The following is a 22869-nucleotide window of genomic DNA, read 5'->3' as shown; positions in this document are numbered from 1 at the left end:
CCGTTTGATAAACATCAAAGCTAATTCCGTTTGGCAAGAACCAAAGCTAATTCTGTTTAGTAAGAACCAAAGCTAATTCCGTTTGATAAACATCAAAGCTATTTCTGTTTGGTAAGAACCAAAGCTAATTCTATTTGATAAACATCAAAGCTAATTACAAGAATTTGATAAATTTGAGAGAAGTAAGGAAGCATTTGCATTGGTCAACAGATAAATGCCTTTACATTCTGATAGAGAAGGTGGGGGACAATTCTATTGATAGTATTTCTTGAGATTTGCTATGTTCCAGGGCCGAGGTATAGCTCTGCCATTAAGATCCTCTAGGTAGTAGGCTCCATTTCCAACGACAACTGTGACTTTGTACGGACCTTCCCAGTTAGGCCCAAGTTTGCCCTCGCCAGGCACCTTTTTGTGATCCATAACTTTCCTCAAGACCAGTTCTCCTGGTGTAAATTGCCTTGGGAAAACTTTTTGATTGAAACTCTTGATGAGCTGCTGCTGATATGCTACAAGTCTGATCAGTGCTGCTTCTCTTTGGCCCTCTGCCATATCTAGTGCTTGTGCAATAGTTTCCTCGTTACTGGTGCTCTCAAACAATTCAGACCGAAGGGTTGGGAGGCCGACTTCGAGTGGGATGACGGCCTCCATTTCGTAAGTTAGTGAGTAAGGTGTTTCCCCCGTTGATCGCCGTGCTGTGGTTCGGTATGCCTATAGCACGTGGGGTAACTCTTCAACCCATTTTCCTTTGGCATGCTCAAGCCATTTCTTTACTCCGTTGATGATGGTTTTGTTTGAGGCTTCTGCCTGTGAATTACTTTGCGGGTACCCTGGAGAAGAGTTCTTATACTCGATCCTGAGGTCAGCACAAAACTTTCTAAAGATCTTACCATCAAACTGTGTTCCATTGTCCGCAATCAGTACCCGCGGGATGCCGAAACGCACCACCACATTTCTCATAACAAACCGCTTCGTATCTGCCTCTTTGATATTTGCCAATGCCTCGACTTCAACCCATTTAGTAAAATAGTCGGTTGCTGCAATGAAGAATCGCCTGTTCCCAGTGCCTCGGGCCAATGGTCCGACAATATCCAGACCCTATTGGGCAAAGGGCCATGGGCTGGTGAGTGGGGTGAGAGTTTTGGCTGGCTAATGAATGAATGGAGCAAACCTCTGACATTTATCACACTTCTGTACATACTGCTGAGCATCTTGTTGCATTTATGGCCACCAATACCTGTGAGTGAGGGCTCGGTGCGCCAGCAACCTTCTGCCAACGTGGCATCCACAAATCCCATTGTGAATTTCGTAGAGAACATTCTCGACCAGATTTGGATGCACACATAGAAGATAAGGGCCAAGATAGGAGTGTCTGTACAGCTTCCTGGATGGTGAGATCCAAAACCGAGCTGACTTGTGTCTGACTTTGTTGGCTTCCTTTTTGTCTTCGGGAAGAGTACTAGATTTTAGAAAAACAAGTATTGGATCTATCCAGCTCGGCTCTACGCTGCTACAGAGGACTGGAGATGCAATGCTTGGCTTTGGCACGAACTCAACCCAAACTTTTCTGGCATCTTTGGTATCCACTGATGAGCCGAGACAAGCCAAAGCATCAGCATGGCTGTTTTTGTCCTGACTAATTCATTCCACTTGTATGGATTGAAACTTTTGAGTAAGTCTTTGTCCTTGCCTGCGTACATGGCCATTCTTTCATCCCATGTTTCGTAGACCCCAGAAAGCTGGTTTACCACTAGCTATGAATCGTTGAAAACAAGAAGCTGTTCTGCACTGAAGTGTTCGACACTTCGTAAGCCAGCCAATAATGCTTCCTACTCTGCCTCGTTGTTCGAAGCCTTCCAACCGAGCTTGAGAGTCTGTTCCCAGATAAATCCTTCTGGTGAGATAAGTACTACTCTTGCCCCCGAACCTCGGTTATTGGACGACCCGTCAACATAGAGCTGCCAGATGTTTTCGATGACGAGTTTCCAGGCTTCCGAAGCGCAGGGCTTTCCTTGTTCGGTGATGCGTGGCACCTGTGCCGAACTTGGGTTCCTTGGTTCGGTACTCTAGGTGGGAGCAAATTCTGCGACGAAATCTGCTAAGACTTGGGCCTTAATTGCTGTCCTGGGTTGATACCGAATGTCAAACTCGCCAAGTTCTACTGCCCATTTTGCTGTTCTGCCAGAGAAATCGGCTCGGCTAAATACAGATCTGAGGGGGAATTCAGTGAGGACATTGATGGTATATCCCTGGAAGTAATGTTGTAACTTCCTCGAGGCGATAAGCAGCGCGTAAGCTAACTTTTCCAATGTTAGATACCGTGTCTCGGCATCTAGTAAAGTCTTGCTAACGTAGTATATAGGCCTCTGTTCCTTGTTAACCTCTCGAATTAATACTGTGCTTATGGCATGATCTGAGATTGCGAGATAGAGGTATAGCTCATCTCCTGGCTCTGGAGTGGACAGAAGGGGAGGTGTACTGAGGTATTTTTTGAGAGTTTGCAGTGCTTCGGTGCACTCGGAACTCCATTCAAATGCTGCCATTTTCTTCAAAAGCTGGAAGAAGGGCTTTATCCGATCTGAAGATTTGCTGATGAATCGATTCAGTGCGGCCGCCATGCCGGCCAGTTTCTGTAGCTCCTTAGCCTTTGTTGGTACTTCAAGGTCTTGTATTGCTTTTATTTGGTTCGGATTCGCCTCAATTCCTCTGTGAGTGACCATATATCCCAAGAACTTCCCTGTTCCTACCCTGAAAGCGCATTTCGAGGCATTGAGGCGAAGCTGATGGTTTTTTAAGATGCCGAAAACTTTTCTCAAGTCTATAAGATGGTCTGTAGCGAACTTCTTCTTGACTACCATATCATCTATATAAGCTTCCATGGTTTTTCCCAGTTGGTCCTTGAACATCCAAGTGACCATCTGCTAGTAGGTCGCCCCGACGTTCTTGAGGCCGAACGGCATCACTCTGTAGCAGTAAGTTCCTCTCGGAGTGATAGATGCTGTCTTTTCTTGATCCAGACTGAACAGTGGTATCTGATGATAACCGCTATAAGCGTCCATAAAGCTCATGTGCTCATGCCCTGCTGTTGAGTCTACTAGTTGATCAATGCGAGGCAGAGGAAAGCTATATTTAGGGCAGGCTTTGTTCAAGCAAGTGAAGTCAACGCAAACTCTCCATTTTCCGTTCTTCTTCTTGACTACAACTGTGTTGGACAGCTATTGTGGGTACTGAACTTCCCTGATTGCTCCTGAAGCCAGGAGTTTTTCGACTTCGGCAATTACTGCTTCGTTGTGCTCAACTGAGGATCTCTGACTTTTTTGCACAATGGGCCGAGCTGAAGGGTTGATGTTGAGCTTGTGGCAAGCAAATTCTGGGTCCAACCCTAGAGTATCATATGCTGACCATGCGAATACCTCCATATTTTCCCTCAGTAGTTCCAGCAGCTGAAGTTTCTCATCAGTGCCTAGCGAGGTACCAATAAGGAAGTACTTTTCTAGGTCATCCTCTTTTACCAATACTTTCTTCAAATCCTCTACCATCTTTTCCTCTGGGGTTCCCCCTATATCTTCCAAGACTGGCTGTTCAGCCACTTCTACCGTCTGTACCCGATTGCAGAGCTGCTTTGCCTTTAATGCTGCCATGAAGTAATGTTTGGACGCAACTTGATCCCTTGAGATCTGCTCTACTCCGTGTTCCGTTGAGAAACAGATGAGCTGGTGGTAGGTTAAAGGACTGCCTCCATTTGATGAATCCATGGGCGGCCAAGTATGGCGTTGTAAGGGGATGGTGTATTAATAACCAAGAACTCTATCTGGAGGGTTTTTGTTCCCACCACGACTGGCAACACTATTCTGCCAAGCGGCCATTCTGGCTGTGAATTAAAATTGACCAACGGGGCTGCCGCTGGGGTGAGGTGCTGCTCGGAGAGACCAAGCTTTCTAACAAATCATAATACAATATGTCTGCTGCACTGCCTTGATCTACTAGGACTCGTTTTACGTCAAATCGTTTCCCAATTCCCACAGTTATAATCAGTGCATCAGTATGTGGGTGCTGTATGCCTTCTAAATCTTTGCTAGTACATAAAACAGTGCACAAGGGGGATTTAGGTACTGTACGTACCTTTTTCGATACAGGCTCCTCTGACATGACCCTCTGAATTTGCACAGCCTTAGCGATCTCTTCTTTCAGTGCCTCATCAGATTCCTGAGTCGCTGTCCCGTGGATTACATTTATTATCAACCGAGGTGGGTGCTCAACATTCGACTCTGGTGGCGGGTTCCCCAGTTCGGCCACTTCCTTATCCTGATCAATGTAATCCCTTAGGTGCTCGGCTGCCTCTAGATCTTCCAAGTGTTGCTTTAGTGCCCTGCAGTTCTGAGTCATGTGCCCCCTGTCTTGGTGGTAGGTGTATCTGAGCTTCTGATTGCGCCGAGCTGGATCTCCTAACATTTTCGGCGGCCAAACAAAGAAGAGCTCTCTCTTGATCTTTTCTAGGATTCGATAGATTGGCTCTTTGAATACAGTCACAACAGCTTCGTGGGATTTGGGCTTATCCACTTCATTCACTGCAATCCCTCAGTGTTCTCCTCGATCTGTTCTCTTCTTGTGCCAAGCTGTTTGTTCTGCTCAATCCTGGCACGCAAATCTTTCAAAGCTGTGGCTGGGCGCTTGGTAAGTGATTGTCTCAGCTTACTTTCCAGGCGCAGACTATGTTTGAAGGACATAACGGCCATTTGTTCGCTGCACACATTTTCCTCCAGGTCATTGTACTCTTCCCAGTACCTCCTATCATAATTGCGTAGCGTTTCCTCCTGCTCCTTTCGGAGACCGAACAGTGTATCCAGCTCCTTCGAGATCCTAGTGTTGGAGACGAACCTGGCTAGGAACTCTTCGGAGAGCTGCTTCCAGCCATTGATCGATTCAGCGGGGAGACGATTGAACCATCGAAGTCCGGTTTCTCCCAAGCTGGATGGGAAGACTTTACACATCAGTGCCTCACCTCGGTTCCATAGGGACATCATCTGTCTATAATGGCTAATATGTGTCAGCGGGTCCGACTTCCCGTCGTATGAAGTGAACTTTGGTGGGGTGAATTTCTCTGGAGGTCTCATGGTCTCAATCTTCGGGGAGAATGGAGAAGAGACGAGCCTGTCTAGCGCTCGGTGTTCTCTCTGGTGAACAGTACAGTCTAGATGATCCCGATGTTGTTCGTTCTGCCTATTGCCAATCAACCAAGTACGAAGGTCCTGAGGAGGGTATTCAGTATGTTGGCTAACTATCTTCTGCTTCTTGGCCCTTCTCCGGCGTGACCCACGGGTGTGACTGCTTGCTGCCTCACTTTGTACCAGGATAGGCTGGCTTTGTTGCCCAGACTCATTCCTGGGGAACTTCTTCACTAGTGGCTCTCTGGATGAGCTCCTCCGTCACAAACGAGAGGGCTCCGCTTCCGTCTTCTTTTCCGTCGGATCGCCCAGCACCCTCTTAAGTTGGGCTTTCAACTCCTGTATCTCTATCCCCATGGAGTCTATGATTCGATCTCTATAATCATTTTCCAGAAGAAAGTGATGAGAAGAACCTCCAACGAAGGGTAATCGATGCTCGACGGATTCAGGGGTTCGATTATTGTTTCCAGTTTGTTCTTCTAGGACTGTTGGGAGGGCCAAACCTTTGTCTTTCGTTTTCTCCGTCTGTGGAGTATGTGTCGAAGGCCGAATGTCCTCAATCCCTATCGCCGAAACTGAATGCAGAGCTCAGAGATGAAGTGATCCACGCTCACTGCACCAATTGTGCGTACCGGATTCCGCACTAGATGAAAGTGGATCGGGGCTCCGCACTCGGTTGGACTATCCAGGGACTGAGGTTCCTGCCACAGGAAACACCGTTAGAGCTGCCCGACCGGGGTTGGCCGAATAACCCCTCCAGTGTGGGAATTAGCAATCGGAGAAAAAATGTATCGAGAGTTGAGTTTGTATCTAAGTGTGATTTTGCTTGGAATTATTCAGTTACCTTCAATGTGAAGTTCATGTTGTATATATAGTGTTCCTTACTTGCTTCTCAAGGTGGGTTCATGGAGTTTGGATGCTGCCAGGTGTCCTTTTAGCATTGCTCAAGGTGGGGGACCACCTGGTAGTTGCCATTGAATGCATATACTCATTGTAGTCATGCTGATAACAAACCACATTCCTTTGATTCAACAACTTCCGTGATTCTAGGTGTAGGGGACCAGCTGAGGTAGCAACTTGCACATGCACACATTCACAACTTCCACGTTTCCTTGCGAGGTTTCCTTAGCTCGGTATCGCTGTGCCTCAACTCGGCACCATTATGCCTTGTCTCGGCCTTTTATAGGATCATTCATGGAGATGGTCTGATCCTATTTGGATATCTTTGTATGAGCTCGGCCTATTTTCTGTTCGGCCCATAGGTTCAGTCTCGCAACTCGGCCCAGCCCAGCACTACGGCTGGACTGGCCTTTTCACTGCGGGTTGGGCCCAAGTGCTTGAGGACTTGCGTGGACTGTTGATCATGAAGTTGGGCTCAATTGGTTTGCCCATATACTCATCCAGCCCACTTGGATTCGGACTTCAATGGATTGGGCCGGCCCAAGGCTTGGACCTGACCTATTTCACATTTAGCCCCTTCATTATGTATTAAAGCAAGGACTAGTAGTAGTGTTATAGTATAGATTTTACAATAAAGGATTGCATGGAGCATTCCATCCTATTTATATTGTGTTTGATCAGGAGATTTGAGGAGGGATTTAGAAAGTGAAATAGAAAAGGTAGGTAAAATGTGAATAAAATATACCTACATTTCACGTAATTTCACTTATCTTTTTTCTTTCTCTTTTCAAATCCCTCTAAATCCTCCAACCAAATACAACGTTAGTGAATTGTTTAAACAAGAAGCAAAGAGCCAACTTTAATTTGTTTAGTTGGTCTGAAAAAAAGAACAAAGTTTTCTTCAAACAAGGTTTAAGAATACATAGGAAGTGCTCTATTTAATTGAGACTAGAAGAAGCACAGATGACATGGTACATAGAAAGTGCTCTATTTAGTGATGAAATACTATCTTTTTGACACCAAATTATTTTGTCTCTAAAAATACATTTATTAGCAACATTTTCAATATTTCATTGCTAAAAGTCATTTGTTTGACCTTTCGGGATGACTTTTTAGTGGCTATTGTCACGACGACAAGAATTGGTACCTAAATATTTTTTATTACAAAATTTTCACTTTTGGGGACAAAAAAAAAAGAAAAAAAATATTATTTTACCGTCTAAACTATTATTCAAAAATCAATTCAATCCATATATTCTTTTAATAATATCAATTTTACACTTAAATTATTTGATTTTGAATCAATTTTATCATTTCCATGCCGTTATAATCAAACGGAAGTTGATGCGCTCAAACTATCTCTAAGCTATCAATTAGACTCCCAAACTTTATTTTGTTCAGGAGTTTAATTGATATTTTGGGAATGGTTTAGGGGTAAAATAAATTTTCAAATGAAGATTGGGTGCCATATTAGCAACTTCTATTTTATTATAGACGACAATTGACGGTGAGCGTAAAATTGATACAAAATTGAATAATTTAGGTACAAAATTGATATTATATTAAAAGAATATGGGTTAAATTGATTTTTGAGTGATAGTTTGGGAGGCAAAATGATAATTTCTTCAAAAAAGGTATGATCCCTAAAACTCTTATTTGTTATAGTGAATTCTTTGGTACATAAACAGATTTTTTTAATTAATCTAATTTTTTTTAATCATAAGATCCCCTTAAATTAACTAACCAATAACCAAGAATGTAGTGACACAAGTATTAACCAATAACCGAAAATATAGTGACACATGTATTTGTTGATTTTATAAATTCAAAATTCTAAGAAAAATAGATTGATACTTTCCAAAGAACTAACACCGTTTTGCTTTATATAATAGTGTAGATGAGATTAAGGCCACTTATAATTTAGGATCTTAGGTTAGGCAATAGCCTTAATTGGGTTGATTGTGAGCTTTTTATTGTACTAGAACAATTAAGGTTTAAGATTTGAACACTCTTATTCTTCTTTATTATTATCCATTATTTTTCCAATTGTAACTAGGAAAAAAAAATCAGAAGATGGAAACAATTGACATAGATACATGTTGAGCTGAAAGCCAAAAGTGTACTCGAATTGATATCAAAGATCCCAACATTCTTTTGGCAAATTCTGTTAGGATCAAACACACCCAGAAATATATCTCTCACACACACAGAACACAATATTTACGTGGTTCGGCCCAATGCCTACATCCACGGACAGAAATGAGAATTTTCACTAAAATGGAGCAAAAATACAAATACAGAGGAGGAGATGAAACTCACTCAACTCACAGCTCTCACTCTCCAATTTCTGATGATACAAACCCCTCCTCACTCATCTCAATTTATAACCAAGAGAGGAGGAGTAGGTGAAGTGCTAGCCATAATTGGCCAAGGTGGTGCCACCCTCACTATCTTCCTTTAGTGAGTTGGTGTTGCCCTCCACCAGCCTCTTTTCTCACATGGTGCCACCCACACCATGTGGATAGTGGGCTCCTTACCATGTGGGTAGTGGATGGAGCCAACAATTCTCCCCCTCCACGCCCACATGGACAACTGACTTCTCACTTGAAGTCCATCCCGATCAGATGCTTGCAAACTTCCAGTTTGTCTCTCGAGACCACCTTTGTAAGCATGTCAGCTGGATTCTTATCTGTGTGGATCTTGATCAGTTCCAATAACTGCTTGTCCATCACTTCGCGTATCCAATGATACCGAACATCAATGTGCTTTGTGCGGGAATGGTACATCGAATTCTTGCTCAGGTCTATGGCACTCTGACTATCACAATCTACCGTGAACTTTTCTTGCTTTAATCCCAACTCTTGGAGAAACCGTTTCAACCATAACATTTCTTTCCCGGCTTCCACTGCGGCAATATACTCTGCCTCGGTTGTGGATAAAGCAACACACTTCTGCAGCTTGGACTGCCAAGACACAGCTCCCCCTGCGTAAGTGAACAGCAATCCTGATGTAGATTTCCTACCATCAAGATCGCCCGCCATATCTGAATCCGTATAGCCTTCCAAGACTGGTTTAGCATCTCTAAAGCACAAACACATTTTTGCTGTACCCTTGAGGTACCTCAGAATCCACTTGACTGCTTCCCAATGCTCTTTTCCTGGATTGGAAAGGAATCTGCTTACAACTCCAACCGCATGAGCAATATCTGGTAGGGTGGACACCATTGCATACATCAAACTCCCTACAGCGGATGAGTAGGGAATCGCCTCCATCTCTTGTCTTTCCTTTGTAGAGGAGGGACAAGAATTCTTGCTCAGCTTGAAATGATTAGCCAGCGGAGTACTGACTGGCTTGGCATCTTTCATGTTGAACTTCTCAATTACTCGTTCAACATACTTCTCCTGTGACAACCACAACTTCTTGGCTTTCCTATCACGCACAATATTCATGCCCAAAATTTGCTGTGCAGGGCCTAGGTCCTTCATGTCAAAGGACTGTAATAACTCCTTCTTCAGTGATCTGATTGTTGTGGCATCTTGTCCAACGATCAACATGTCATCAACATAGAGCAGAAGTATGATAAAGTTTCCACCGGGAAATGTCCTGACATAAACACACTGGTCTGCAGCAGTTCTCTTGTACTCATGACCTACCATGAATGAGTCAAACTTCTTGTACCACTGTCTCGGCGCTTGTTTGAGGCCGTAGAGACTCTTCTTCAATCTGCAGACTAAGTTTTCTTTCCCTTTGACTTCAAAACCTTCTGGCTGCTCCATGTAAATTTCTTCCTTCAGATCACCATGGAGAAATGCTGTCTTCACATCCATTTGTTCAAGTTCCAAATTCAAACTAGCTGCTCGTCCCAAAACTACTCGAATGGATGCCATTTTCACAACTGGCGAGAAGATTTCATCAAAATCAATACCTTTCTTCTGCCCAAAACCTTTGACAACCAATCGAGCCTTATACTTGACTAGCTTTCCGCTACCATCTTTCTTCAACTTGAACACCCATTTGTTCTGCAATGCTTTTCGACCCTGGGGAAATTTCACCAAATCATAAGTCTGATTCTTCTGCAAGGATTGCATCTCTTCTTGCATAGCTTGCTGCCAGCTACTCTTCTCCTTATGATTTTGAGCTTCTTGAAAACTTTCTGGCTCCCCCTCATCGGTAAGCAAAATATACTCAGAAGGAGGGTATTTGGTTGACGGCTTAAATTCTCTTGTTGATCTTCGTAACTGTGGACCAACAGTCTCTGGTAGAGGGGGTTGTGGCTCCCCCTGCTCAACACCCTCTGCTTCTGGATCTTCTTCTTCTAGAAATCCATCCTGCAACTCTACATCATTGATTGCATGCTGCGGTAACTCTTCTTCATCAGTGGCATGCTGTGATGGTGCAGGGTTTGGAATAATTTCTGAAACATCATCAACTTTGGGTTTGGCTGGTTGCCCAAAGTCTTCAAAGGTCTGGCCTTCTTGAAACACCACATCTCGGCTTCGAATGACCTTTTTGTGTTTCGGATCCCACAATTTGTATCCAAATTCTTCATCTCCATAGCCAATAAAGATGCATGGAGTGGCTTTGTCATCCAGCTTCTGTCTGTGCTCGTTGGATACATGTGCAAATGCTTTGCACCCAAACACTCTCAAGTGAGAGTAAGAGATCTCCCTTTCAGACCATACTTCTTCTGGAATCTGAAAATTTAGTGGAACTGATGGCGATCTGTTGATCAAATAGCAAGCAACACGAACAGCTTCTCCCCAAAATGGCTTTGGTAGCTTTGCCATTTTTAGCATACATCTGACCTTCTCCACAATGGTTCGGTTCATTCTCTCAGCTATACCATTGTGTTGTGGAGTTCCAGGAACAGTCTTCTCATGCCGGATGCCGTGAGTAGCACAGTAGGCTTTAAATTCCTTTGACGTGTACTCGCCTCCATTGTCTGTTCGGAGACATTTCAGCTTCTTTCCAGTCTCCCTTTCCACCATAGCATGGAATGTCTGAAAATGCTGGAACACCTCAGCTTTGGTCTTTAAGACATAAACCCATACCTTCCGTGATGCATCATCAATGAACGTCAGAAAGTATTTTCTACCACCCAAAGATTCCACTTCAATGGGACCGCAAACATCAGAGTATACTCTGCTCAACAACACTGATTGTCTTCTGGATGATGAATGGAAAGCGACTCTATGATGCTTCCCAAACAAGCAGTTGTCACAAGGATTTAATTTTGCATCTTTGGCAAAGGGAATAAGTGACTTCTTTGCCAAAATCTGTAACCCTTTCTCACTCATGTGACCCAGCCTTTTGTGCCACAAATTTGGTGATGTCTCATCTTCTGTTGCGTTGAGGCTATTTGAATTCACCTCCACATGAGTCTTGTATAGTGTGCCAATTGCCTGTCCTTTGGCTACCACGAGAGATCCCTTTTTCAACTTCCATATGCCTTTGCCAAAGTAGTTCTCATAGCCTTGTCGATCTAAGGCTATCCCTGAAATAAGATTCAGGCGTAAATCGGGAACATGCCTGACATCTTTCAACACCATTGTGCACCCAACTTTGGTTTGGATATGAACATCACCAATTCCCACAATTTTTGAAAAACTGGAGTTACCCATTTTCACTGTACCAAAATCTCCACCTTGGTACGTACTGAAGAACTCCTTTTGGGATATAGCATGGTAGGAAGTTGCTGTATCTACCACCCACTCGGTGTCGTTGTCTGACATATGGAGGCATTCTTCTTCTTCAACAGAGAATAATGCAATATCCTCTGAGACAGAAACTGCAGTGGTCCCATCTTTGGTCTTTGGCTGTCTATTGCCTTGTTGTTGTTCTCCCTTCAAGGCATAGCAATACTTCTTTATGTGACCCTCCTGGCCACAATGGTAACATTTGAACTTTGGTCGGCTCGTACCTTCTCTGGATTTCCCTCTGTCTTGAGATCTTCCTCTGCTGTGTCCTCTACTTTTGCTTCTTCCCCTGCCCCTGCCTCTACCTCTGCTTTTATTTTCTGTGACGAGGGCATGGGATTGATCTCCACCCATTTCTTTCTTTCTTGCCTCTTCACTAAATAAAGCATCTATAACCATGCTCATGGTCAGTTTTCCTTCTGGGGCAGAGTTGCTGAGAGACACCACCAATGTCTCCCAACTGTCTGGCAAAGAACTGAGCAGCAATAGGGCCTGTATCTCATCATCTAACTCCATTTTGACAGTTGTTAGTTGGTTCACCAAATTTTGAAACTCACTGGTATGTTCAGCAACAGAGATACCGCCTTTCAACTGCAAATTCACAAGTCTTCTCATCAGGAGGGCTTTGTTCCGAGCAGTCTTCGACTGGTACATGCCTTCTAACTTTGTCCAGAGAGCATAGGCATCAGTCTCCTGGGCGACATGGTGGAAGACACTGTGATCAATCCATTGTCTGATCTGGCCAATGGTCTTTCGGTTCTTCCGCTTCCAGTCTTCGTCTTTTTCCGTTGGTGGTTTAACTCCATTAAGCTCAATGGGGTCAAACAAATCTCGGCAATACAGGACATCTTCCATTCTGGGCTTCCAAATGGCATAATTGGAAGTATTTAACTTTATCATGGAACCTGAATTCGACGTTGGTTCCTCCATCATACAAAAAAAGATCTCTGTTTGAAAAACAGACTTTGCTGTGAAGTTCGGACTGCTCAAATTAGCCGGAAAAGCACTTCGGATTGCCAAAATAAAAACTGTAAATTTTTGAAACTTTATTTGCAAAATCTGACCGTACGGATGTGTCCGGAATACTCCAAATAGTCGGAAACCACTATTGGATCACCAAAAACGGACTCCAAATGGCTTCGATCTAGCCAAAACATTTTGTACGCCTCAGATCTGCGGTTGCACCATAGCCGCGTCGCACCAGATTTTTCTTCAGAGTGATGACGTGTCGATGACGTGTCTGCCACGCGGCGATGATTGGACGCTGACGTGGCGACCACATGGCAGCCTCTGGCTGACAACTGTGCCACGTGGTGATGACGTGGCGAGATGACGTGGCGCGCGTGTTGATGGCGCGTGTATGGCACGCGCTGTTCCCTCAGTCGTCGTCCTCCTTGAACCGCGCGTGGAGCGCGTGGGTGCGATTGGGATCACGCGCCGGGTGCCTGCACGGTGCGTGTGGGCGCGTGTCGAGACTGGGACTCACGCGCCAACTTCCAGGGGCGCGTGAGGGCGCGTCAGCCCTCCGTTGGGTGTGTGCTTTATATTTCTAGACTCCTCTCGTCGAGCCCTTATTCCTAGTATGCTCAAAATCTGATTTCGAGCAATATGATTTCTGGGCAGTTTCGAAACAACACTCTGTTTTTCCGAAAAATGTACAACTTTGCTCTGATACCACTTTGTTAGGATCAAACACACCCAGAAATATATCTCACACACACAGAACACAATATTTACAGTGGTTCGGCCCAATGCCTACATCCACGGACAGAAATGAGAATTTTCACTAAAATGGAGCAAAAATACAAATACAGAGGAGGAGATGAAACTCACTCAACTCACAGCTCTCACTCTCCAATTTCTGATGATACAAACCCCTCCTCACTCATCTCAATTTATAACCAAGAGAGGAGGAGTAGGTGAAGTGCTAGCCATAATTGGCCAAGGTGGTGCCACCCTCACTATCTTCCTTTAGTGAGTTGGTGTTGCCCTCCACCAGCCTCTTTTCTCACATGGTGCCACCCACACCATGTGGATGGTGGGCTCCTTAACATGTGGGTAGTGGATGGAGCCAACAAATTCCATTCGACAAACGTTAACATTCTTGCCGCCAAGAGCATCCCAAGAGTGCTGCATATGTCGTGTTCCCAGAAAACTTTGAGAACTAAATGAAAAGGCTTATACACCTCAGACAGTTTCTATAGGCCCCCTTCACCATGGCAATACAGACTTCAAAGACATGGAAGAGCGAAAGACGAAATATTTAAAGGCATTTCTTGATCGTACCTCAGTTAAGTTAGAGAATGTCGTTAAATTGATAAAAGATTTGGGAAGAAAGAGTCCACAATTTTTTTGAAGAAAGCATTAAGCTTGGCAGTGATAAACTTGTTAAAATGGTTTTAGTTGATGGAGATAAGTAAAAAAGAAAAACAAATTGCAAATTTTTTTTTTTTTGTTTTTTTTGTTCAACAAAAATAAATTTTGTTGACGAAAAACATATCAATAGAACAGTGGTACATCACAAGAACATCAATAAGCACCAAAAGAACCTATAGAACAAAAGTTGGTAAAAAGAAACCAAAATGGAAAGAGACCAATGCAGCACTCCAAACAGAGCACCTGGAACCCAATTCAAACCAGCAAAAAGCTGAGTCTCAAAGAACAAAATCCTTAACAGTAGAAAAATTAGATAACCAAAGCCACATGCAACAATGAAAGGTAAACAACATTGTAAGTACATTACAATCATAACTATCCATCTATCACTTATTACAAGATAATAGAGAACATAATGATTGTATGAAGGTGAGTCCAAGAAGAATAGCAGCCACAATAATAGATAAGACCTTCCAGGGAGTATTGCAGTAGTTATGCCTCAAGGTTGCCTTCCACTTGTGGCTACGAATTTTATAGTAGTCATTTAACTCTTTATGAAGTTTAGTAAAATAATATGCATTAGTGTCCAAGATAACTTCTTTGCCAAGTCTGTTAAAGAGATTGGACACATCATTGTTGTCACTTAGCCAGTTCTCAATAACTTTGGCTTTAACAAGTAACTCGACATCCTTGGAAGTGTTGATGAGGTAAACCAAAACCACGGTGTAATCAGTCACAAACTTAACTTCACAATGACATTGCTCATAGGCAATAATGTTTCGTAGCAAACGTTCTGTTGAATCATATATTCTTTTCTGTGGGATTTCCAAAACATTGCCGCTAAATTTTATGTCAAATAAACTTTTGCTTGAACTTACCTTAAACTTCACTCCAGCCTCATGAAGCTCTGTTGCACTTGGTATAAATTCAAATTTCCTTTTAGTATGTCGCAAACTTTTTCTTGGTACGAGACAACTTCTTAGCAAATCAAGAAAATGTTTTATTTCTAAGGGGTTAATATCCGGTAGAACTGGACGTTCTTGTATTTTGTTTGAATTAAGAAACCAATGAAGGGTGAGACAAATAAAGGGGTAGGACAAGGTCTCATTTTCATTAAAGACCAAGTTTATATTGGTCATTTCGAAAAGATCTTGGAGAACAAAAAACGGAAGTTGATTTTCAAGCAATAACAAGTCTTGACTTATATCATTAATCATCCATGGTTTCCTAAATATCCGATCATTTGGAGTTATTAAATCATCAACCCAGTACCTCAATAGGACTTCACTGATAAATGCAGCATCCACAAGAATAATTTCCAAAAATTTATTGCTGTTGAGGCTGATTGTTTCTGCATAATATCCGCGGATTCTTTCTTCATTTTCCTCCAAAAACTTGACCAATTCCTCCAAACGCTTTTGACTCCGCTGCATGAAATAGTTGAAGTACCTCCACTTGTGGTCTTCCATGTCTTCTAGGCCTCCTTTGCCGTGGTGAAGCGGCCCAATTGAGACTCTGAAAGGAGTATAGGCCTCTTCATTGATGTTCCGAAATTTGTTGGGAACTTTATATATACAACAATCAGGGGTTGGGCAAGATAACTTAGCTAACTTCTCCCTGATAGATTTCACTACTACCTCCACATCAATTGAAGCATCGCCATTTCTGCTAGTAGTTCCATGTCTTGATGTGCCAAAATTTTCCATTATTAATGTAATGGGTTTATGTGGTTATCTGCCAACAAGATAGACATCCATTTGGATTTAGCACCAAATTATAAATTAAAAAAACTATTTAGCTACTATTAGCCTCTCAAGTGCTAAACGTGTTTTTATGCTCAAGTCATGTTATGATTTGGGGCAATGATAAAGGTCAATTGTACTCCTTAATTGATGGGAAGTTATTTGATGGTTTTTTAGTATTGTCTAATGCTTCTGAATGTCACATGATTGCGTGGGACTTGTCCCTAAATGTAAGAAATTATGTAATTATATGGCTTCTAAGGGCATGTTTAATTGGGTGGATTAGAGCATGGGATTAGGATTATTAATCCGTGGGCCCAATTATCCTATGTTTGTTTTAATATTTTGGTTTAGGATTATTAATCTAATGGATAATTAATCCAACAAATTTGTAGGATTATTAGTAATAGGGTAGAGGTGGGATTATTAATCCAATGGATATTAATCCAATTAGATAGTGAATACTACACTAATTTTATAGGATTATTAATACTTCACTATTAATCTTGTGAATCAAACATAACCTAAGAGTATTGTATAATGTTTCAAGATCAACAAACAATTTTTGATATACGATGAGTTTTGTAAGTGAAAATGAACTGACTTGATTTCATGAGTTGGTGTGAGTTGGTGTAATTTTTATAATTATAAAAATAAGATCAGAGTTGATGTAAGTATACTAATACCTAATCAAATTATATGAAATAGGAAAAATAAAAAAGATAATAAGTGTACAATGGAATTCCCATCAAGTTGGAATATTTAGGTAAAGTTACATTAAACCCAATTGTTGTAGGGTAAACCCTATATGCCAATAACTATCCCTCGCCACCACCCAACTTAAATTAAAGCATATCATATTTACAAACATATTTTATTACACGAGCTAGCAAACAAATCTTTGAATTTTATTTTTTTATTTAATATATAATTATAAAGACAAATAAACAAGAAAAAAACTATAAATCAATGAAACAGTGGAATAGTAATTACACTATAGATGGAATCTTTTTTTGTGCAACTCTTTCACACAAGAAGAACTTGTGCCATGCACAAAAAAGATTTGCACTATGCACACAAAAAACTTACGTTATAAAAATAAAAATATTTTTTCACTGCTCCACTTTTTTCAATAAACAAAAAACAAAATAAGAAAGAAATGGGAGATATTATAAAGAAGTGTAATGATAAATCATTTCGGTTAACAACACCTAAAAGAACTTGGACCATATCTAGCTAATTGAATAACAAGTTTTATGAAATAATAAGGAAAGAGGGCTCTGGTTTGATATCCTTAAGGTTGAAAATAAAATAAAAAAAAAAAAAAAATAGTTTACCTTTCCTTTCCCTTCCCTTCCCTTTCATAACATGGCTCTAGGTTGTGGATACATTTCATCGACTGGTTTTAACAATCTATTTTTATTTTATTTTATTTTGAAAAAAAGGAATTGATTTGTTGAAAATTAATAACAAAAAGATACTTTTGCCTAAAAAAAACGAAAATCAAATGAAATGAATGAATATATTTGATATTTTCAATTTTTTCTTTTTGATTTGATTCATATAAGATCAAATACAACACATAATCAATACAAAGAAACTCTTGAAGTGCTGGAGAAAATCCCAATAATTTTTTCACATTTTTTTTTTTGATTTGATTCATATAAGATTAAATACAACATATAATCAATGCAAAGAAACTCTCAAAGTGGGTGAGAAAATCCCAAGAAATACACAGGAACGCATATGAAAACATTCGAATCACTAACGTGCAAGAGTTCTAGCAAATCGAACCAGTGCCGTTGATTTTTTTTCACTTTTTTCAAAATCTAGTTTTTAGTTTTTTTTTTATATATAAAAATGAAACTAAAAAAAAAAACAGAAAATATATTTTAAAAACAAAATCAAACAGAATGAGTGTGGCTGTTTTTTGGATGCCATTCCCAGTGGTTTGAATTATATATGTGGTTTATCCCCTAACATATGGAAATGACTACATTCACTTTTTCATCCAAGTTAACAGCAGTAAGATTCACACACCTATGAACAGAGTAAGCTTTATTTTAAAACCAAAATACCCTTTACATATCTTTAAATTTACAAAAGTATGTCATTCTTTCCTAAACCTATATATACACCTACACACACATATATATATATATATATATATATTTTTTTTTTTTTTCTTCATTTTTTCTCTAATGGCTACCCACTGTATCAATGAAGTTTGTTGGGTCAAAACAGTGGCAAGCAATCAATAAAAACTTTCTAGTTCGGGAAAAAAAAAAATCTTGACTGTTTATGGCGGTGGTTTGATTTCTTTATTCAATTTTTGTTTATGGTTGGTGGATTTGATTACCTTGATTGTGTTATGAACTTTGATTGACTTATGGTGGGCTTTTCACTGGACTCGTTTTGTAACGGGTGACTAATCTTGATTTGATTACCTGGGGTGATGGGTTTGATTTCTTTGTTTAATTTTTGTTATATCTCTAGTTGGTGGGTTTAATTACCTTGATTATGTTTTGAATTTTGGTTGAATACAGTGGGTTTTTCACCGGACTAGCTGCCGATGACTCTCTTGAAAACAGGTGAGCCTTGTCTTCTCAAATCGACGCCGGAGCTGCCAGAGTGTGCAAAAATAATTTTTAAAAATTTTGAAAACAACTTTGATGTTTGCTAAAAAAACATGTATTTTTCAGAAAATTTCCAAAACAGTTCACAGAACAAGTACTATCCGAAAATGAAAACCCAACAAAATAATTCCAAAACATCGAAACCCACCAAAGGAAAAAAAAAGGCAAGAAACAAACTGAATCAAGATCATATCTTGAAACGCTTTGAGAACCAAATCCAGGAACAGAAACATTAAAGTGGGTAACCCATAACCAATTGACTTCCAATGGAAGTTGTGCAAGTGTATTGGTGAGCAAAATAGTTCTGTGTGGGTATATAAAGGTGATATACAGGGAGAGTAGAGGAAGAAGAGGATATATAGGTCAATTTATGTGCTCTGTTAACAGAAATTAGCGTATACTATGATCCACAAACTGCATGGAAGTTTTGTGGTTATTTCTAAATAATAGGGAGATAAACTGTACATGGAAGTTATGTAGTTATTTCTAAAGAGTAATGTTAAGAATAATGAAAAAAATATTATAAAATGATCATAAAAGATTTTTCACTTTTAGATTACTCATACAATAAAACACCACACACTAATTAAGGGATGAAAAATCTTCATGATGAATTTCATAATATATTTTTCATGATTCCTAACATTATTGATTTCTAAATAATAGGGAGACAAACTGTACATGGCCCAGTAAAGTGCAGTTTGCCTTTTTTTTTGGTGACAAATTCAATAAATTAAATAGATTATAAATATTCGATCAATCTAATTTTGTGTGTGAATGATATATACAAAAAAAAATTAAACAAAATAAACTGTTTAAATTATAAAAATGAAATCATTTGTTCAAAAAAAAATTACAAAACGAGAATCTGTAGTGAATTTCACAAGCCCAGATGGCAGGAACCAAGTCCTTAAAGGAAATAGAGAGAGATTGGGGGGGGGGGGGGGGGGGGGGGGGGTGGTTGGGTGGGAATGATGAAGAGACCAACCTGCAAACGTTTTGGGAGCCGTTGATATTCTTCTAGTTGGAATTTGATTTGGTTCTTCTCAACTACCTTTCATTCATTTATAGTATAACAACAATGATTGGTAATATGAAATTTCATGATTTGAATGGTTCGAATTTTTTGAAATGATATCGTTTTAATACATTTAAATCATTTAGATTACATAAATTCAAGTTACGAAACATTTTTAATAGTATAAATCAGTAATCTTATAGATAAATATAATTAAAAAATAATAATAATATTTTGTGCAGGTTACATACTATTTTTTTTAAATTAATTAATTTACGTTTTTTTGGTATTTGAGTTCTTCTTCTAACATTATTTTTTAGTGTTTGACATACACCTCAGAAAAGTTAAATTTTTTTTCAAACTTTTTCAAAACTTGAATGCTTTTTTTTTTTAAATAAATTTTTTTCAATTTTTAAAATTTTTTAGACTAGTCTGGTATAAACGAATTTAAAAAGTAAAAAAATGAAAAAATAAAAAAATAAAGTACTAATAAATCAATTAAATTATTTATTTATTTATTTCTTGGGCACTTAAGTTATAAGTCTATGTCTTAATCTTTTTGGTCATTAGGTCCAAACTCTAATCTCTTTTGACTAAAAGAATATAATTTGTTCAAAAAGACAACTATTTTTTGAAATCAACCTATCTTTTGAAATCAACTTATTTGTATCCTTGTTGAAATTCACCAAATTATAACTATTTGTTAAAATGTGACATGTGTTATGAGAGGGTAATTATAAGTAAATTGGGCCGAACTGGGTAATGAGCCGTTCTGTGGACCGTAGTAAGATGGGTGAAGTAAAAAAGGCCTTGTAGTTAGCTCGGTCCAAGGAGAGCCTTGCAGTTAGCTCGGTTATCCTGGTCGGAGTAGTAATTAGCTCGGTCATACCCTTCTAAGCCGAGGTATGTTGAGCTTTCCTCAGGACCTTGCTATTGTTTAGCTCGGTCCAAGCTCGCTGTGGTTAGCACGGTCTCAGCAGGTGAAGTCAAGGTACATGTTACACATAAAGCACTGGGATAAGTGTGACAGAGGTATTGCTAGCTCGGTTACATTGTCATCCAACCATGGCAATGCTAGCTCGGTCGTTTGGCCATACCGCCGAGCTAAAATCATCTCACTTGGTTTAAGCAGTGAGAGGGGTATTGAAGGATAAGCATTATCTTTCAGGAGTGTGATTCCTAGGAGGATTCTACATGGAGGAGTAAGAGTCCTACTAGGATTGTGCCACGCGGAACCTACCAAAACTCATAACATCACCTATGGAGAGGTAACACAACTTTGATTCCCGAATGCACAGAGCTTTTTGTCTATTTATCTATTTTGCTGACTTAGGCATCGGAGGGGTATCCGGCACACACCCGCCGGCTAGCTCACGTTTGTGTTTTCAGGGAGTAAAGCGACGACGTACGGAGGAGCGCAATCTTGATCAACAGGATTATACAAGAACATTATTTCGTGCTCGTACAATTGGCGTCGTCTGTGGGAATTCACAGAAGAACAAAACCTCTTGATCAAGTTTTCCTTACTAGTCAGAACCAATGGCGCACAATGAAGATTTGCCGCAGTCCGCCATTGACGGACAAACTCCAGAAGGGGGCGGGAGGCGCGAAGGTTTGCCTTCTATCCCTCCCATGGCAGATTTGGAGCCCTAACAATAGAACCCCAGGAGGGATGCAAGGGGGAGGCGGGCTAACAGCCCCCGTCGCTCTTGCTCTCAAAGTCTTGAAAGACAGAGGCGCAGGATCGATCCTCAAGTCCTGGAGGACCGCGTGAAAGAGCAGGACAAGTTGATACGAAGGATGGCGGCGGACATGGAGTCCATGAAGCGCCAGATGAAAGAAAATGGGTGGCAATAGGAGAGGGGCGCAAAAGCAAGACGCCCCCTCGCCACTCAAAAGATCGTGGTAGGCATACCACACCTTCGCAAGCAGAGAGTAGGAGCCTGAGGACAGGCGACACTCAAACAAGGACATCCAAGACTCGTTACTCCAGGTCTGAGAGAATGAGAACTGAGAGGTCATATACTGAGGGAAACACCTATCGGCCCTCACGCACGCACCAGACGACATCCAGGCAGACGGAGTTGCCTAGATCGTCCGATTAGCGAACTGTGCTTGAGGAAAGGGCACGATGGAAGGAGGATACCAGGGTGCGCAGCCCACGTAGAGTCTCAGCCCTTCAGCGGTTGGCTCCTCGGACGCATGGAAGTGTCGAGGTAGGAATGCCAGTACCGCGCCTTACTTACGAACCAACAGACAAAGCATTAGCAAAGTTGCAGAGCTCGCCGTTCATTCCGGCAATTGAGAACGCACCACTTCCTTCAGGCTTCCACCAGCCAAAGTTCACAACTTACGAAGGGAAGACAGACCCTTACATGTACTTGTGCCACTTTCGCCAGGTTATGGCGGTATACAGACGGAACGAGGCCTTAATGTGCATCCTATTCCCATCTAGCCTTGGTGACCTAGGTTTAACCTGGTTCGAAAGGCTACCAGAAGGCAGCATCCCCTCATGGGCACAATTGGCAGAGGCGTTCGTGACAAGGTTTAGAACGAACACCAAAATGCCAGTGGAGATCGATCAGCTACTCTCCATTGACATGGGCGATAAGGAGACGTTGAGATCCTATAAAAACCGTTATTGGGAGACATTCAACCAGATAGGAGATTGCCCCACGAATCTCGCCATTGCGCAGTACAAAAGAGGTCTTCCAGTCGGAAACAGGTTAAGGGACTCAATCACTATGACGCCACCCCTCACGATGGATGCCTTAATGGAGAGGGTGCACCAGCACATTCGGGTGGAGGAGGATAGCACCCGTGCTAAAACAAAATCTGGCACAACCATAGTGCCAAATAAAAAGACTACGACAAAAGTCAATACGGTAGAACGTCCAAGCAAGAACGGGCGAGGCAGGCGGGACAACGGAGAGGACCAAGATAAGAGGTGGTTGAGAGTCCGCACTGCCATCACCACAGTGTTCAAAAAACCGATCTACCGAATTCTCAGTGAGATACGCGATAAACCTTTCGTTCGATGGCCAGCCAAGTTGGGAGAAGCATAGAAAGACTACGACGAAAGATTCTGGTGCACCTTCCACAAGGAAAAGGGACACCGCACTGAAAATTGCACGCCATTGAGGCAACATCTGGAGGAGTTGGTGACAACTGGGCATCTGGGCCAGTACATAGAAGGAGGGACACAACCAGTCCCCCAGAACCACAACAACCCGAACGGAATGCCGATCGACGCCCCACCTCAAGGCATAATTAATGTAATATATGGAGTATTCGAACCTGAGCGTGTATGCGAGCTCAGAGGGTCGATCAAAAAGGCTG

General features: G+C 41.2%; 4 protein-coding genes across 4 annotated transcripts; all 4 read right to left on the bottom strand.

Moving 5' to 3' along the window:
• Positions 1–252: 252 nt before the first annotated feature.
• Positions 253–648, bottom strand: LOC145802601 (uncharacterized). Its single transcript, XM_082895342.1, has one exon. It carries the CDS (start codon positions 646–648, stop codon positions 253–255), a length of 396 nt encoding a protein of 131 aa, XP_082751468.1.
• A 3195-nt stretch (positions 649–3843) lies between these two features.
• On the bottom strand, positions 3844–4449 carry LOC145802600 (uncharacterized). The gene has a single exon (XM_082895340.1). It carries the CDS (start codon positions 4447–4449, stop codon positions 3844–3846), a length of 606 nt encoding a protein of 201 aa, XP_082751466.1.
• A 113-nt stretch (positions 4450–4562) lies between these two features.
• LOC145802599 (uncharacterized) lies at positions 4563–5111 on the bottom strand. The gene has a single exon (XM_082895339.1). The coding sequence runs from the start codon at positions 5109–5111 to the stop codon at positions 4563–4565; it is 549 nt and encodes a 182-aa protein (XP_082751465.1).
• Positions 5112–14258: 9147 nt separating this feature from the next.
• LOC114304247 (UPF0481 protein At3g47200-like) lies at positions 14259–16031 on the bottom strand. The gene has a single exon (XM_028249427.2). It carries the CDS (start codon positions 15838–15840, stop codon positions 14521–14523), a length of 1320 nt encoding a protein of 439 aa, XP_028105228.1. The 5' UTR covers positions 15841–16031; the 3' UTR covers positions 14259–14520.
• Between the last annotated feature and the right edge of the window lie 6838 nt (positions 16032–22869).

This window comes from Camellia sinensis, chromosome 11 (genome assembly GCF_055761805.1).
Source record: "Camellia sinensis isolate YWXY chromosome 11, ASM5576180v1, whole genome shotgun sequence".
In the NCBI taxonomy this organism is placed as follows: domain Eukaryota; kingdom Viridiplantae; phylum Streptophyta; class Magnoliopsida; order Ericales; family Theaceae; genus Camellia; species Camellia sinensis.
Note: the sequence above shows the minus strand (reverse complement) of the source record. Positions and strands in the feature narration are given on the sequence as shown.